Source organism: Arachis hypogaea, chromosome 19 (assembly GCF_003086295.3).
Source record: "Arachis hypogaea cultivar Tifrunner chromosome 19, arahy.Tifrunner.gnm2.J5K5, whole genome shotgun sequence".
Taxonomy (NCBI): domain Eukaryota; kingdom Viridiplantae; phylum Streptophyta; class Magnoliopsida; order Fabales; family Fabaceae; genus Arachis; species Arachis hypogaea.
In genome coordinates, this window is record NC_092054.1 from 158,200,615 (window position 1) to 158,214,459 (window position 13,845).

Genomic DNA, 13,845 nt, shown 5'->3' on the forward strand with positions numbered 1-13,845 from the left:
TTTTTATATATTATAAAAATAAACTTTTTATTTTTCTAATTTTTAGATTACTTTTAATATTAAAAATAAAAAACATAAAAAAAATACATACTAAAAAAATAGATTTTAATATATTATTAGTATAAAATAATTTTAAATATATATTTAATAACATAATGTCATGTGAATAAAAATAACTATATATTAATTATGTGAATGCTAATCTAAAAAAATTAATATAATTATATAACTGGCTAAAACATTTTACATTACGTTAAAATTAAATTCATACAAAAAGTTGTTAATCTATAACTAACTAAAACAACCAAGCCCCATAACCATCCCTAAAAAGTAAAAACGGAGTAACAAACCAAAAAAAACAAGCTAAAACAACATTGCTTCAACGATGGGGAAAAAAATTAAAATATATAGTTTTATTTCAAATGTTCACGTATGATCAAATAAGGTCAACTCTAACTAAAAATAACTATATTCACCGAGGTGAAATTCATTTTTCCAAAACAATAATCGAAAATAGCAAAATACTAAACACTTATGGTGAATGCTATGTTATTTTTAACCTGGTGTTTAAGTTAACTAACTCAAACAATAAATAAATAATATTTAATAAATTTTAAATATTTTATTTTTTATTTTTAAAACTAAGATAGGTAATTTAGGCATAGCAGTAAAAACACCATAGAATTTACAATACTTGTTTACGCCTTCACGGATACTGGTAGTATGGCGGTGGTGGTGGAGGTGGAGGAGGAGGAGGAGGTGGTGGTGGTGGAGGCGGTGGTGGAGGTGGAGGTGGAGGTGGAGGTGGTGCTGGCGGCGGCGGTGCAGTTGTTGAGCAACCAAAGGCAGCACATTGAACCGGATGTTTATAAAAAGCGGCACATTCCTGAAGGGACCGTTGCAGCGGCCTATAAGGAATACAGTTCTTGCGATCATCACTATCCGGAAGCTTCAAACACAGCGGAGATTCATCGCAGAAGTAGTTATAGGAGTACGTAAAGTTCTGCAGCCTCGGCAAGTTGCACACACTCTCGGGAATGATGCCAGACAGCATGTTATGCGCCACGTTCAACTGTTCCAACTTCTTCATCCCTTCAATTGATTCTGGTAATTCCCCAACGATCTTGTTGAAGCTCACATCGAAAACCGTTACTCTCTCCAACAACCCTATCTCACGCGGTAAACAACCCGTTATCCCGCTATTCGTAATTATGATCTCGTTCAGCGTGTCCTTCATCTTCGCCACACTCGACGGGAAACATCCCCTCAGATTGTTGTTGGCGAACACAATAACCGAGGCCGTTGAGTTTCCGAAATTCTCCGGCAAGGAGAACTGGAAGTTGTTGTTGTTGATGAAGAGCGCGTCGAGTTTGAGGTCGAAGAGGCGCGTGGGAATAGCGCCGTGGAAGTTGTTGAACCTTATGTCTAAGTATTTGAGCGAAGGGAGGCATAGAACAACTTCTGGAAAGGGGCCAGAGAGATCGTTGTTGCTGACGTCAAGCTCGAAGAGGAGTTTGAGGCCGTTGAAGGTTGTTGGGACGGAGCCACAGAAACGGTTAGAGTTGATGTGGAAGAGTGCCAGGTCAGTTAAGAGGCCAAGTTGTTGTGGTAACGAACCAGCTATGTTGCCATGGTTTAGGTCAATTCCTGCAACGGTGTATATGTGGGGGTTATCTGGTGCTGGTGCACAGTAGACTCCGGTGTAGTTGCACACGTGGGGTCCACACCAGTTGAGGGTCATGTTCTTTGGGTCTGACACTATTGAATGCTTCCATGCTTGGAGTGCTATGTAGGCTTTTGAGAGCCTCGGATTTAGTTGAGGGAGGAACCGATAAGAGCTGTGCTCTTCCTTGTATTCAAATTGGTGTGAAGGGTTGATGGATATCAGAATCAGAATGAGATGACTCAGGAAAGGGCCTAATTCTCTTTTCGGACAATGAGAGGCCATTAATTAGTTTGGTTTATATTGGAGAGAAACTTTGATTTATATATAGAGTTTGTCGTTGGAGAAAATTTTTTAGTTTGGTGGGCTGCAAATTCGCATTCGCTCCCGTAGAATTAAATAATGCGTAATTCTTTTGGTTAGACATTTAAATGAACATCTACTTATATTTTTTAGGAAATAAAAAATGTGACTTAAACATCATAATATCCTTGACTTGCTTTATATAATTAATTTCTTTATTTGATCTGTTTTATGTTCATATTGAATTGGCTATTACCTAATCACTCAAATTACAGTAATTAGGTTAGCTCTTCTACATCTCTTTGAATGCACCTATCTAGTTGGATTTTAGCATTAGGATCAGCACGGGTCGATTTGGTTCGGATTTATGGTAAAATTAGAACTGAATCAATTAAAATGCAATTCGTTTGGTTTGATTTGAATTTGTATTTTTTTGTACATGTATCCAAACCAAACCAAACCAATTAAGAACGGATTGGTTCGGTTCGGGTAATTGGGTACCCGATAACTTTGAAATTCATAAAAAGAAAACAAATTTTTATCTTAAAAATTCAATAAATACAATAAACATGTAACATCAATAGAAATAATCCAAATATGTTAAACACCAAATACATTAAAAACTAAACTCATTAAAATCCAAACATATTAACAATGAATAATCATTGTCTAATGGAAAAGCCATATATGTATTTTTTATTTTTTTATTAATTAATATATGATCGGATTTGCGGGTTGGTTCGGGTTGTGCACCTCCAAAATCGAAACCCGAACCAATCACTAACAAAATCCATCGATTTGGTTCGGATTGAACTCGATTACCCGTTGATTTCAGAACCAATTTAATTGGTTCGGGTTCGAGTTCGGATTGATAGTCGGGTACTCGCTATCCGTGCTCACCCCAATTTAGCATCAACTTTCCTATAAATGGCCTTAGTTTTTGGCACATACTTTGGCTTTTCTGCTACTTTGCTCTGCCTTTTTGGCGCACATACTTTCGTACGTACTCACGCAAAAATTGGATAGCGCTCGCAACTATACATAATTATGAATATATATTATAATACTATAATCTCAATTTAAGATTATTCTAGAGTGTGAATGTATTACTCGTTTCTTTCTTCTTATTCTGTGTACTATTTTATGTTCTTTTGTAGTTTTATTACAACTTAGCATGAACTGTCAAGCATTGTAAACGATTAATGGGAATGCTCATGTTGGGTTCTTGTAGATGGCTGTAAGAAAAATTGGTCGCTGATCTCACCAAAAACACGGTTTTTTACCATACTTGGTGTTTTTTATGTAAGCAATTTTGCTTTTTATTCCCTTTGACTATAAATTAAACTAGCAATTATCATATTGACTTTCATGTTTTATTCTTCGTTTCTTTCTATTGACCGAGTAAATGGCCATAATCATTGTTTTCATGTTAACACCCTTCATTGTTCAATATTTTGGATAAATTTTGCGATCAATTAACACCCATCATTGTTCAATTACATACGTCCCTTTTGTGCAAGTATCTTTCAGTCGTTTCATTTTCTTCGTCTATTAACAAAATTAAATTATAGTAGCGCCTGCTGATATATACTAGTTAGTTGCCTAGTTGTTATATCAGTTTATGTATTAATGCAAGTGGCATTAATAAAAGTGTCATTATAACTAAAATTTGTTTATAATTCAGTTTCTTTCAGAATCACAGTGTATGAAACCAGGTCTTCAAATTGAGCTAAGCCAAAGACGGTAGAGTAGGTGAGATTAAGGGGAGGATCAAACTTAGCTACAGGGTCTATTCAAGTATGCTTGAAATTTAAGATAAAAAATAAAAAGGACATAAATGAAAATCTTTTTTTAAGGCAGGTGATCAATATCTTGTGATTTGAAACCTGTAACTAATTTAATCCCACTTGTAGAGGAAACTTATCATAAGGGACAGAGAGCCAATCAAAGTCAAGCACAGCAACTCAGGTTTTCACTTTTGGATTGTTTTATATAATTTTTTTATTAATAAGTGTTTTATTATAGAAAAATAATTTTTGTCTACATTTCTTCTTTTTCCAATTTACCTTTTGTTTTTAAAATTTACATAAATATGTTGTTTAGATTCATTAATTGATTTATAATGAATTTGTTTTGGAGTGAACAAAAGTATAGATCAGCGGCTCAAATATCTAAAAAAAGCACTTTAACACTTAATTAATAAGTTACATTAAAGAGTATTATTTCACTATTCTTTGGAAAAAAAACATATATGTGGAGCTAGTTTAGTTCTTTTAGTTTTTATAAGGTATTTTGTAGAGATTGAGAGACTGAATCTGAGATTCAGTATTATGTTTGTTGGTTCAGAGATTGATACTAAAATTTTTGTTTCTGTCTCTAAAATTTCTGTATTTCAGTACCTCTAAAAAGTAGGGACAGACGGGACTAAAATTTTAGAGATAGAAACTGAAACTTTAATAACATTTTATACCTAAAATATTCTCATTTCAATTAATTAATTTCAATTTTATTATTTGTACAAATTAAATTAGAGTTTCATTCTTGTTTCAATTTTTGTCTCCCACTTTGCACCAAACAGAATACTGAAATTTATTTCAATCTCTGTCTCTTTAATCTCTGTCTCTCAGTCTCAATCTTTTCGTCTATATCTCTCCACCAAACCCTAGAGACATTTCATCATCCTATTCAAAGGTCCTTTTTTTTTAATATCAGTATTAGAATATTATCGTTGAATTTTCTGATTTATGATGAGATTGGTAGATAGATGATTAATCTGAGAAGAAAATATATTTAATATTATTGAAAAATATGAAAATGTTATCTATTTTAATTTACAATGAAAGCCTTATTTAATTATTTTTATATTCAAGACTCGTTAACCAAATCATAGTTAATTAGGAAAGAAAGGGGGAACATTATGCTTGAAGCTTAGAAGATAAAGATAAACACCAAACTTAGAAGAAAAAGATAAACACTAAGAGCAAATATTTAATGAATATCGTTAATTATACAAGAGAAAACAAGAAACGTCAGATTAAATCCATCACCCTCAAATTAAATAATCTTCTTGTGAGAGTGTATGATTGTGAAAAAAAAAAGTCAAAATAATGTATAAAAAATGTTAGAAGATCAATAAAATTTATTATTTATAACCAATAATTAATTATGAATGTTTAGTATATTATTAAATTATTAAATTAAAAAAATTAATTAATAACTAAAAATAATAATAAAAAACAATAAATTGTGCTGGCTCTTGACGAACATTATTATATGAAAAAGTATGGGGAGTCAATGGAATATTTGTACAATGTGTACAATGGAGATTTAGGAAATATTAGAGATATAACCATTAGTGCTACCTTTTCCTATCAGTTGAAGCTTTTGGGATGATTGGTATCATGACATGGTATTAGAACTCTAGATCCGAAATGTCAAAAGTTCGATATTTGATGAACTCGAAAATCAGTTTAAGTTTAACTATGCTATTGTTTAGTGAAACTTAGGGTAACCATGATAATGCTTATGTATGTATATAGTTTGGAACAAGCACGAAAAAAGTACAAGGGCGTCAACGAGAAAACGAGGCTAGTATAATAGTACTTTTGGTTTTCTAGAATGTCGTTTGCTGGAGTCAAAGCACCATAACCAAACTACTTAACTAGACTAAGTAAAAGTAATTAAAACACAGAACACACACATGATGTCAGCAATATATACATCTTTAAATAAGTTTCCTTTTAATAGAAATATCAATGTGTCGCTCCTAACCATTGACAAATGAAATTAAATAATTTTATAAAATCATGGATGTTGGAAAGGGTATATATGAAGGTTCGTGGCAGATTGATATTGATATGTGTGTTTGTTGAGTGCAATAAGGTTGTCGTTGTCTGAGTTGGAGAAAATTAAAGCGTAAAGAAGGTTGGAAAAATGAAAACTCGGCTGGGAAGTGAATCAAGTAAAAATAGGACTATAATTAATTGGTTTGATTTTTCACACATTTATCATGGTACGAGAAACTTTCAATGTCAAATGAATTGTCAAAATCTATAAAATAAGTGTAAACTACTGTTTATTACGCTTTGATTTGTTGTTTAACTTTTTAATATTCGATAAATTCTCCTTTTCTGGCTAGGGAGGGTTTGAAATCTGCATGTATAAGCTTAGCGTTTACCCTCTATCATGTATTTATTTAGGTGGAAACTCAGGTGCAGTTGACTTCACGTGAAGTTGATATCTGAGAACCGTTAGATGATTTGACTGATTTGACTAAATTTTCATCTAATCTAACGACTCTGAAGTATCAACTTTGTCGACTTCACCTGAGTTTTCACCGTTCATTTAACTATGTAATGTAAACCTTGCCACGCTGTAATTATGATTGCAATATGCCGTTTGTTTATGTCAAATGGTTGCATGTTGAGAATTTTTCAAGGAATACTGTATACTTAAATAGTTAACTTAATCAGAATACTCCATAAGAGTGTTGAGAATTTCGGATTATGTTTGTTTAATCAATGCCCTATTATATGACAGATAAGGGGTCTGCATTTGAGACATTGACTCAAAATAGCTTCCAGGAAAATAATAAAATATATTCCATCTGTTTCTACCACATCGATATTAAACATGTTATTTATACACTAAAATTAATTTTTTATTTTAATTATTAATATAAAATATATATTAAAAATAAATTAAATAATATATATTTATTCACAAATATATAATAATTATTTTTTTTTACACATAACATTTTTTCATCATTATAGTCATAAAAATGTTATCCTAAATCACATGTTATTTAGATTAGATGCATGTCCATAACATAGTAAATAAGAAAAACGGTCTAAAAAGATACACTAAGGTGCCTGTTAGTTCAATTTTTTTTATAAATTAAATATATATAATAATAATAAATATAAAGTTAATTAAGATGCCAAATATCCTATATTCTAATTAAAAGATTTTGGAGGTGAGTCTTTGAAATAACAAAAATATATATATTTTTATAAATTTAATTATTCTTTTAGTCTTTATAATTTTACAAAATTTCTAATTAAATATATATAATTGAGTCTCTATACTACTTTTAATTTTGTAATTATGTTCTTTCTGTATAAAAAATATTTAAATTAATGAAATATTTCTCCTAAAAAATATGTAGTTAAAGATCTAATTAGACTCTCAATTGTAGATACCTTCAATTTGTGAAAAATATGTTCTATTAATTCTAATATTTTTTACAAATGGTGAACTCTATTTAATGATTTGCAGTATGTACAAGACAAGATTTGAACCTCCACGCTTGTTTAAACAAACTAGTGAGTTAACCACTAGATTAACCAAATTTAATTGGGCTATCTGGCTATCCCTTTTTTTTGGTATTTTGACGGGCTTGATAACCCAATCTCTTTGTATTAACTGACTAATGCTTTCTATGATTGCTTCCTGGTGATTGCCCCTTTCTTCTCTGTTGCTAAGAATTTGGAATGCTGCTTTGGAATAAGTTTTTAGAATGATTTTTTGTGTAATGGATAATGGATAACAAATAATATTCTTATCTTTTGTGGTAATGGGCTTATGAAGCCCTACAAATCTGATTTTAGACCACCTTGTAGTTTGAAATGAACTATGTAATGGGCTAAAGCGTAAAGTTCTCAAATCTGATTCATAGCCCATAGTACATAGTATTTTAACAATTGGAAAACAGGCAGTGAATGTAAATGCAGCTTCAACAAGTGACTGAGTGAGGATAGGAGGGAGTTATGGAAATGAATGTTCCTCTAAAGGTGAAGATGTTTATTTGGAAAGCCTCACATAATTTAGTCTTAGTAAACTTGAATCTATTTAGGGAATACATCGCTTGTTAAAAACTTATACACAGTCCACAAAACCGTTACAATGAATTCTTACAAAGTAAGACACAGGAAGAAAGTCTACAAAGTAGAAGAAGAGGAACACTCAGCAAAGTTGCACTATCACTACCTATCTCCATGATGCTGCATCCAAATCAAAAGATCACAATTAAAACATGTTCACACATTATATGGATCTAATTTAATTTCAAAGAGGTAGTACTTACATGATATGCAACAAGGGATCTGCAGTAATTAGTGTTTGTGAGGACTGTACTTGTTGATCCACACTCACTGTCCTTGAGTGAAACTGAGGACCTATCAAGCTTGATTGCTGACCATGGATTAGTGGCACCAACATGTGAAGATGACCTCTGCATCCTCACAGGCCTTGGCACATTCCTTCCTTCCACAGAAGCTCTTCGCCGGCTCAGCTGCCTCTCGAATGAATCAGGCCTTTGCTTTGGTGCACTATGTGATCTCACTTTGGCCCTTGATGATTCCGTGTTGGCCATGTAATTTGGAAACAAAGGGTAGTCATAGGACATCACCTCAGCATAGCCTGGCCTAGGGAAGGAGAAGGGATGCTTCGAATCGTCAACTCCAGACGCGGCCGAGTAGCATTGAGGGCTGCTCTGTGCTGTGCTGAAGCAGTCCTCAAAGTGTCCACTACATGCTCTTGGACTAAACTCTGTTAAGGCTGATGGAGCTGGTGATACCTTCAAGTTTTCTTCTTTTGAATAATATGCTGGAAATTTATGCACACTGCTGCTTCTGCTTCTAGAGTTTCCTTTTGATTCACAGACATCCATCTCCACAATCTTGATGTTCTCTTCCATGCCTCTCTCCATTTCCTATATCCACAAATCAAGAACCAATTTTATTGGTGATGAAAACAAACAACTCTTCTCTTCAATGCTGCAAATCTAAGTTGAAAATTTCAACCATTATGTCATGGAACTTACATTATACACTTGAGCATATAAATCTTCCTCTGTAGTGTTTCTGAAACTTGATTGCTTCTGATAAGACTTCCCTTCTGATGATGCAATTCGGATCCTCTGAGCACGAGCTCTAGCCTGTGCTGTCACCAAAGCCTGCATGCATCTCAGTGTTGCCTTGGCCTGTTTTCTCACCAAGTGACCCCTTACCAGAGCCTGCAACTTCACTAGTCCTCTGAGAGCACACAATGCTTTTCTTGCCTGTCACATAAATAAACATTACAAAGATATTCATATGAAAATGAAAGAGAAAATAAACAAGCTTCCTTGGAAGCTACCTACCAAGTAGGACCTAAAGACAGATTGAATTTTGATGGCTGCAGCCTCTTCAGCTGTTCCATTGGAACCAGAAGCCAAGCGGATCACAGCAGCCGCAGCCTGAGCTGCAGCCACTGCCGCGTCAGCTGCTGCCTCCGTGGCAGCAGCCACAGCCATGGCATGCTTCTTCTGCTCGTCATCCAGAGGAATATCTGTGGTGGCAGCAGCTTGTGGTGTCTGTGAAGCAGTGACATTTGATTCTGCAAAGTTCAATTCCTTGGAAGGTGTTGTTGGTGTGGATGTGGATGTGGCAGATGATCTTCTAAAGCTCCATCTCCTTTTCTCCTTTGGGGTTGTGGAATTTGGAGTGGTTGGATTTTCTGTTCCATTTGAAGAATTCAGACTTGTTGCATTACCACCACATTTGTCCTTCACCTTCTCCTTTTCCCTTTCTTTCTTCCCTGTCAAGAAGTTTCTAAGCCATTTCCCTGCCTTCCCCATCTCTATCAAAAACTTAGAAAGCTGAAGTTGATTGTTGCAACAACTTAGTGGAAGAAGACAGTAACAAAATCATTTGTAGATAGATCTCTTCATATGTCTAATAATAAGTTGCTTTCAATACTATAGTCATATATGGCCCCTCCCTTTTTTCTTATAATTCAATCTTGGCTATCTTCACATTCATTAAAAGTGGAAAATTATTACATTGAGAATGACACATATTATCACTAATAAGAGACTTTTAAATATAATATAAAAAACTACCTAGTAATTGTGATTCAGTAATACTAAATATTCTTTGAAATATATGGTCCCCTCACTGAGAATAGCATAAGGTTCTTTGACAGCCTAAACTAACTGTTTCATCTCATCATTTTTTTCGGTACAAGCTACCCTTTTTTATTCTTATGTTTGGATCAATGCCATGTAACTTAAAATGCTTGCTTGTGTGTGTAAAATCTAAGAAGAAACTAATAGGAAACTCTTCTTCTGGAGCACTAATGGGATTAGATTCTTTACCCTCTAAACTGAAAAAGAATCGAGTCCCCACAGGTAAGGCCACTAAACAAAGGGTGTTATGGTGATTTCAGTTGTCGGTTAATAAGGAATAATGGGTTGGAGATTGGATCAGAAAGCATGTGAAAATAGGGGAAGAACATGCAGCATCCGTGTAAAATACTCATATTATGGCTTGGCTTGAAGTGAGGGTCCATGTAGGGACCTTAGAACTATTGAAAATTAGAAGACCTTAGTGGGGACACTAAATAAGTGATTGAGTGAGGGTCCTTAGGATCTGCATGTGCCCATCCTATCCATGCACCCTAACACTCTAATGTGCCAAGTATTAATACTAGTGATGGGGATTAAAATATTTGGTTACTTACCCCTTTTTTTCCTATAATTCTATGACCAAAGGGCTAGGTAGATTCAAGTACTTTTGTGCTACATGTTCAAAATTTACAATAATTGCTCAATAAGTTGCATGCAAATAATGTACACCAACCTAAGGTCAATTATCAGAAGGGACCAAGTGGTAGCTTATAAAGGGATATCAAATTAATAAGGTTAGGCCCCTTGCTATATCCATCATAGACTAGTGATTTTTATTGTTTATTTTCAAAGATGAATTTTGTTAAGCAAAAACATCTAGTTGGCATTCACATGGCATGTTTATATGCTTCCCATTTGACTAGGTGTTTTGCAGGAGGAAACAACGCATTGGGATTTGGCCTATTTCCTCCACTAATTCTATCCTTGTTCTCTTAACCAACTTATATTAGTTGATATATTATGCTTAACCAAATTGGCAAATTCCCCTGTGGTCCTTTCTAGCTACCCCAACTCCTAATAAGTTATAATCAAGGTATTCCCTTGAAACAGAAATGATGTTTTTATTACTCTTTAAAAGACATCTATTAAGCACTGAGAGTAAGTTCAACCTCTCTCTCAACTAACACTTAAATAATACTTTATAAGATGCTTGTAAATTCGAACATAATGACTATGGCTAAATCAAGGTTAATAGATTAGACTACAGAGCAGCATCAGTAACAGCTACAAATATGAACCATCCTGGAGCCCTTAATGTAATTGAATATCATATATCAATAATTTATAAGATGATGGACGAAACATAAAACAAAAGCACAATAATTTGATTCCTGATAAGTCTTTTATTGAAGGCTGTCCTCTTATGGTTTAAATAGTAATCAATAATGATTCACCGAATCCAATACAAAATCATAAAGTGAGACACTTGATCATAGGATAGAAGTCATGCATTTTCTTGGAAACTTCTTGTATTATCTAGTGTTATTGAAAACCAATTTAAAGTTTAGTTTTCAGAATTTAATTAATCTGATCTCTGATGCAGAAAATCTCCATCACCTTGCTACTTATTAGGGGTGAGCACGGGTAGCGAGTATCCGATTACCTGTTCGAATCCGAATCCGAACCAATTAAATTGATTCTAGAACCAACGGGTAATCGGGTTCAACCCGAACCAAACCGATGATCTTTGTTAGTGATTGGTTCGGGTATCGATTCTGGGGGTGTAGAACCCGAATCAACCCACGAACTCGATCATATATTAATTAAATAAAAAAATAAAAAAAATATATATGACTTTTCTATTAGACAAAGATTATTCACTGTTAATATATTTGGATTTTAATGAGTTTAGTTTTTAATGTATTTAGTGTTTAACATGTTTGAATTATTTCTATTGATGTTACATGTTTATTTTACTTGTTGAATTTTTAAGATAAAAATTTGGTTTTTTTAAATGAATTTCAAAGTCATCGGGTACCCAATTACCCGAACCGAACCAATCAATTTTTAATCGGTTTAGTTTGATTTGGATACATATATAAAAAAACATAAATTCGAACCAAACCGAACCTATTATATTTTGATTGGTTCGATTCTAAGTTTACCATGAACCCAAACCAAACCGACTCGTACTCATTTCTACTACTTATACAATTTTCATAAGTTTCAATATTTCTCCTCTCACAGACTATTTTTAAAGTTGAATTAGATTTATTCAAATTTAGTATAGTATTAGAAACTATATTGTAATTATTAATAAACTACTAATAGATGACAAATGTTTAATCATGAGCATGAGAAAATGGTATTAGAGTCCCACGTGGAACTCGATTTCACATGTGAAAATATATAGTCTAAATCGATTCAGTGACATTCTATTCTTCAGCACGTAATGCTACAAAAGGCAAAGAAGAACTCAAGTTTATTAAGAATATATAAGTGCTGTTCACATGGTTTCGTTTCATTAAAAATAAAAAAATAATGCATGTGAGATAGTGTTTTAAACTCTTAATTAATGACAGATTCTTATAACCTTTTGGAAACATTTCAGGTGCACCGGGAGTACCGGTGCTCCAATTGTTTTAACCGTTGATCTAAATTATAAAAAATATATATAATATATATTAATTGAAATCAACTATTAAAACAACTGGTGCACCGGTACTCTCCGGTGCACTTGAAATGTTTCCTAACCTTTTTATGTCCAATGTAGTAGCAGTGGCAGCACATGCAATGCTTCATTTGTTCTTTCTTCTGATTGCTTTTCTCTCATCAAAGAGAGAACTCACCAGTAATGTGCATGGATGCAACGCCACATGACTCTCTCTGCTCCCTACCTATAGGCTACGGTGTTCCCTCACAATTCACAAGCAATGAAACTTTGTATCCTGTGAATGTGTACGTGCTTGCATGCATAGAAGCAGTATTATCAAGACTTTCTATACTTACCTAACTCAATTCTAAAAATTAATTCTAATGGTGACCGTTGTTACACACTTATATATTACCTAGAAGCTATTTCTGTGTAAGGAAAACACAAAGATAAGAGGATAGAAACTAAGAGACAGAGACGGAGATTAAATTAAGTTTTTATAGGAAAAGTATAGGTAACCAACAACATTTTTGAACAATGTGTGAACAATGTGAATTAATAGGATTAAAAGAATAAATTAATCTTAAATTTAATTAGTAGCATTAAATTAGGATGTGGTGTATTTTTATTTGATTGGTGGTTGTTCATTTTGTTCAAAATGGTCATTATTTACCTAGCACTCTCCGTTTTTATATTATATTTGGTATAAAATATACATGATTGAAATATGTCTCAAAATCATGTTTAATTTAACATAAATATAAAGTTTGAGGGGTAGATTTGAAATTTTAAAAATCAAATGAAAATATTTTTAAAAAGAAATATTATTAAAATTTCAGTCTTCTTCCTTTTCTGTGTTTCTATTTTTTTGAGGTACTAAAGAGACAAAAATTTTATATCTCAACTAAAATTTTAGTTCCAATCTCAATTACCAAACACAATATTTAATTCCAGTCAATCTCCTAGTCTCAGTCTCAAAAAGCATACAAGGGACGTAAAACTTATAATACAGTCTCTTCATGTCCAAAAATAACAATCTGAAGTATAAACATTTGGAGGTGAAATTAGTGGTCCAACAATATTGGATCAAATAAAATGTAATACTATATTAAAATTAAAATTGAGTAAATCTAACTTAACTTCAAAAGCTAGAAGTCATATTATTGAAAAATATAGGACTTATAATAATCTTCCTATCTTAAAAAAAGAAAGCAAGTAAAACTAACACTGGTATATTTTGCGGTGCATGAATGGTGTTAAATCTATGTAGTTGCATGGTCAAAGTGGCTTAATTAGCTAAAAAGGAACACTAATCCATATGCAGATAAGCCCCAT

The 13,845-nt window shown here is 33.0% G+C and overlaps 2 protein-coding genes across 3 annotated transcripts; both read right to left on the reverse strand.

The window, feature by feature from the left end:
- Nucleotides 1-602: 602 nt before the first annotated feature.
- On the reverse strand, nt 603-2,011 carry LOC112779732 (leucine-rich repeat extensin-like protein 6). Its single transcript, XM_025824068.3, has one exon. It carries the CDS (start codon nt 1,946-1,948, stop codon nt 707-709), a length of 1,242 nt encoding a protein of 413 aa, XP_025679853.1. The 5' UTR covers nt 1,949-2,011; the 3' UTR covers nt 603-706.
- Nucleotides 2,012-7,750: 5,739 nt separating this feature from the next.
- On the reverse strand, nt 7,751-9,914 carry LOC112777652 (protein IQ-DOMAIN 19). Of its 2 annotated transcripts, XM_025822033.3 has the most exons (4): nt 9,111-9,914; nt 8,793-9,029; nt 8,055-8,681; nt 7,751-7,971 (listed from the first exon to the last, which is right to left on the reverse strand). In XM_025822033.3, the coding sequence occupies exons 1-4, from the start codon at nt 9,585-9,587 to the stop codon at nt 7,954-7,956; spliced, it is 1,359 nt and encodes a 452-aa protein (XP_025677818.1). In that variant the 5' UTR covers nt 9,588-9,914; the 3' UTR covers nt 7,751-7,953. The 2 variants fall into 2 exon arrangements, with proteins under 2 accessions (XP_025677818.1, XP_072082666.1); XM_072226565.1 differs by lacking the exon at nt 7,751-7,971 and having other exon boundaries at nt 7,991-8,681.
- Nucleotides 9,915-13,845: the final 3,931 nt, after the last annotated feature.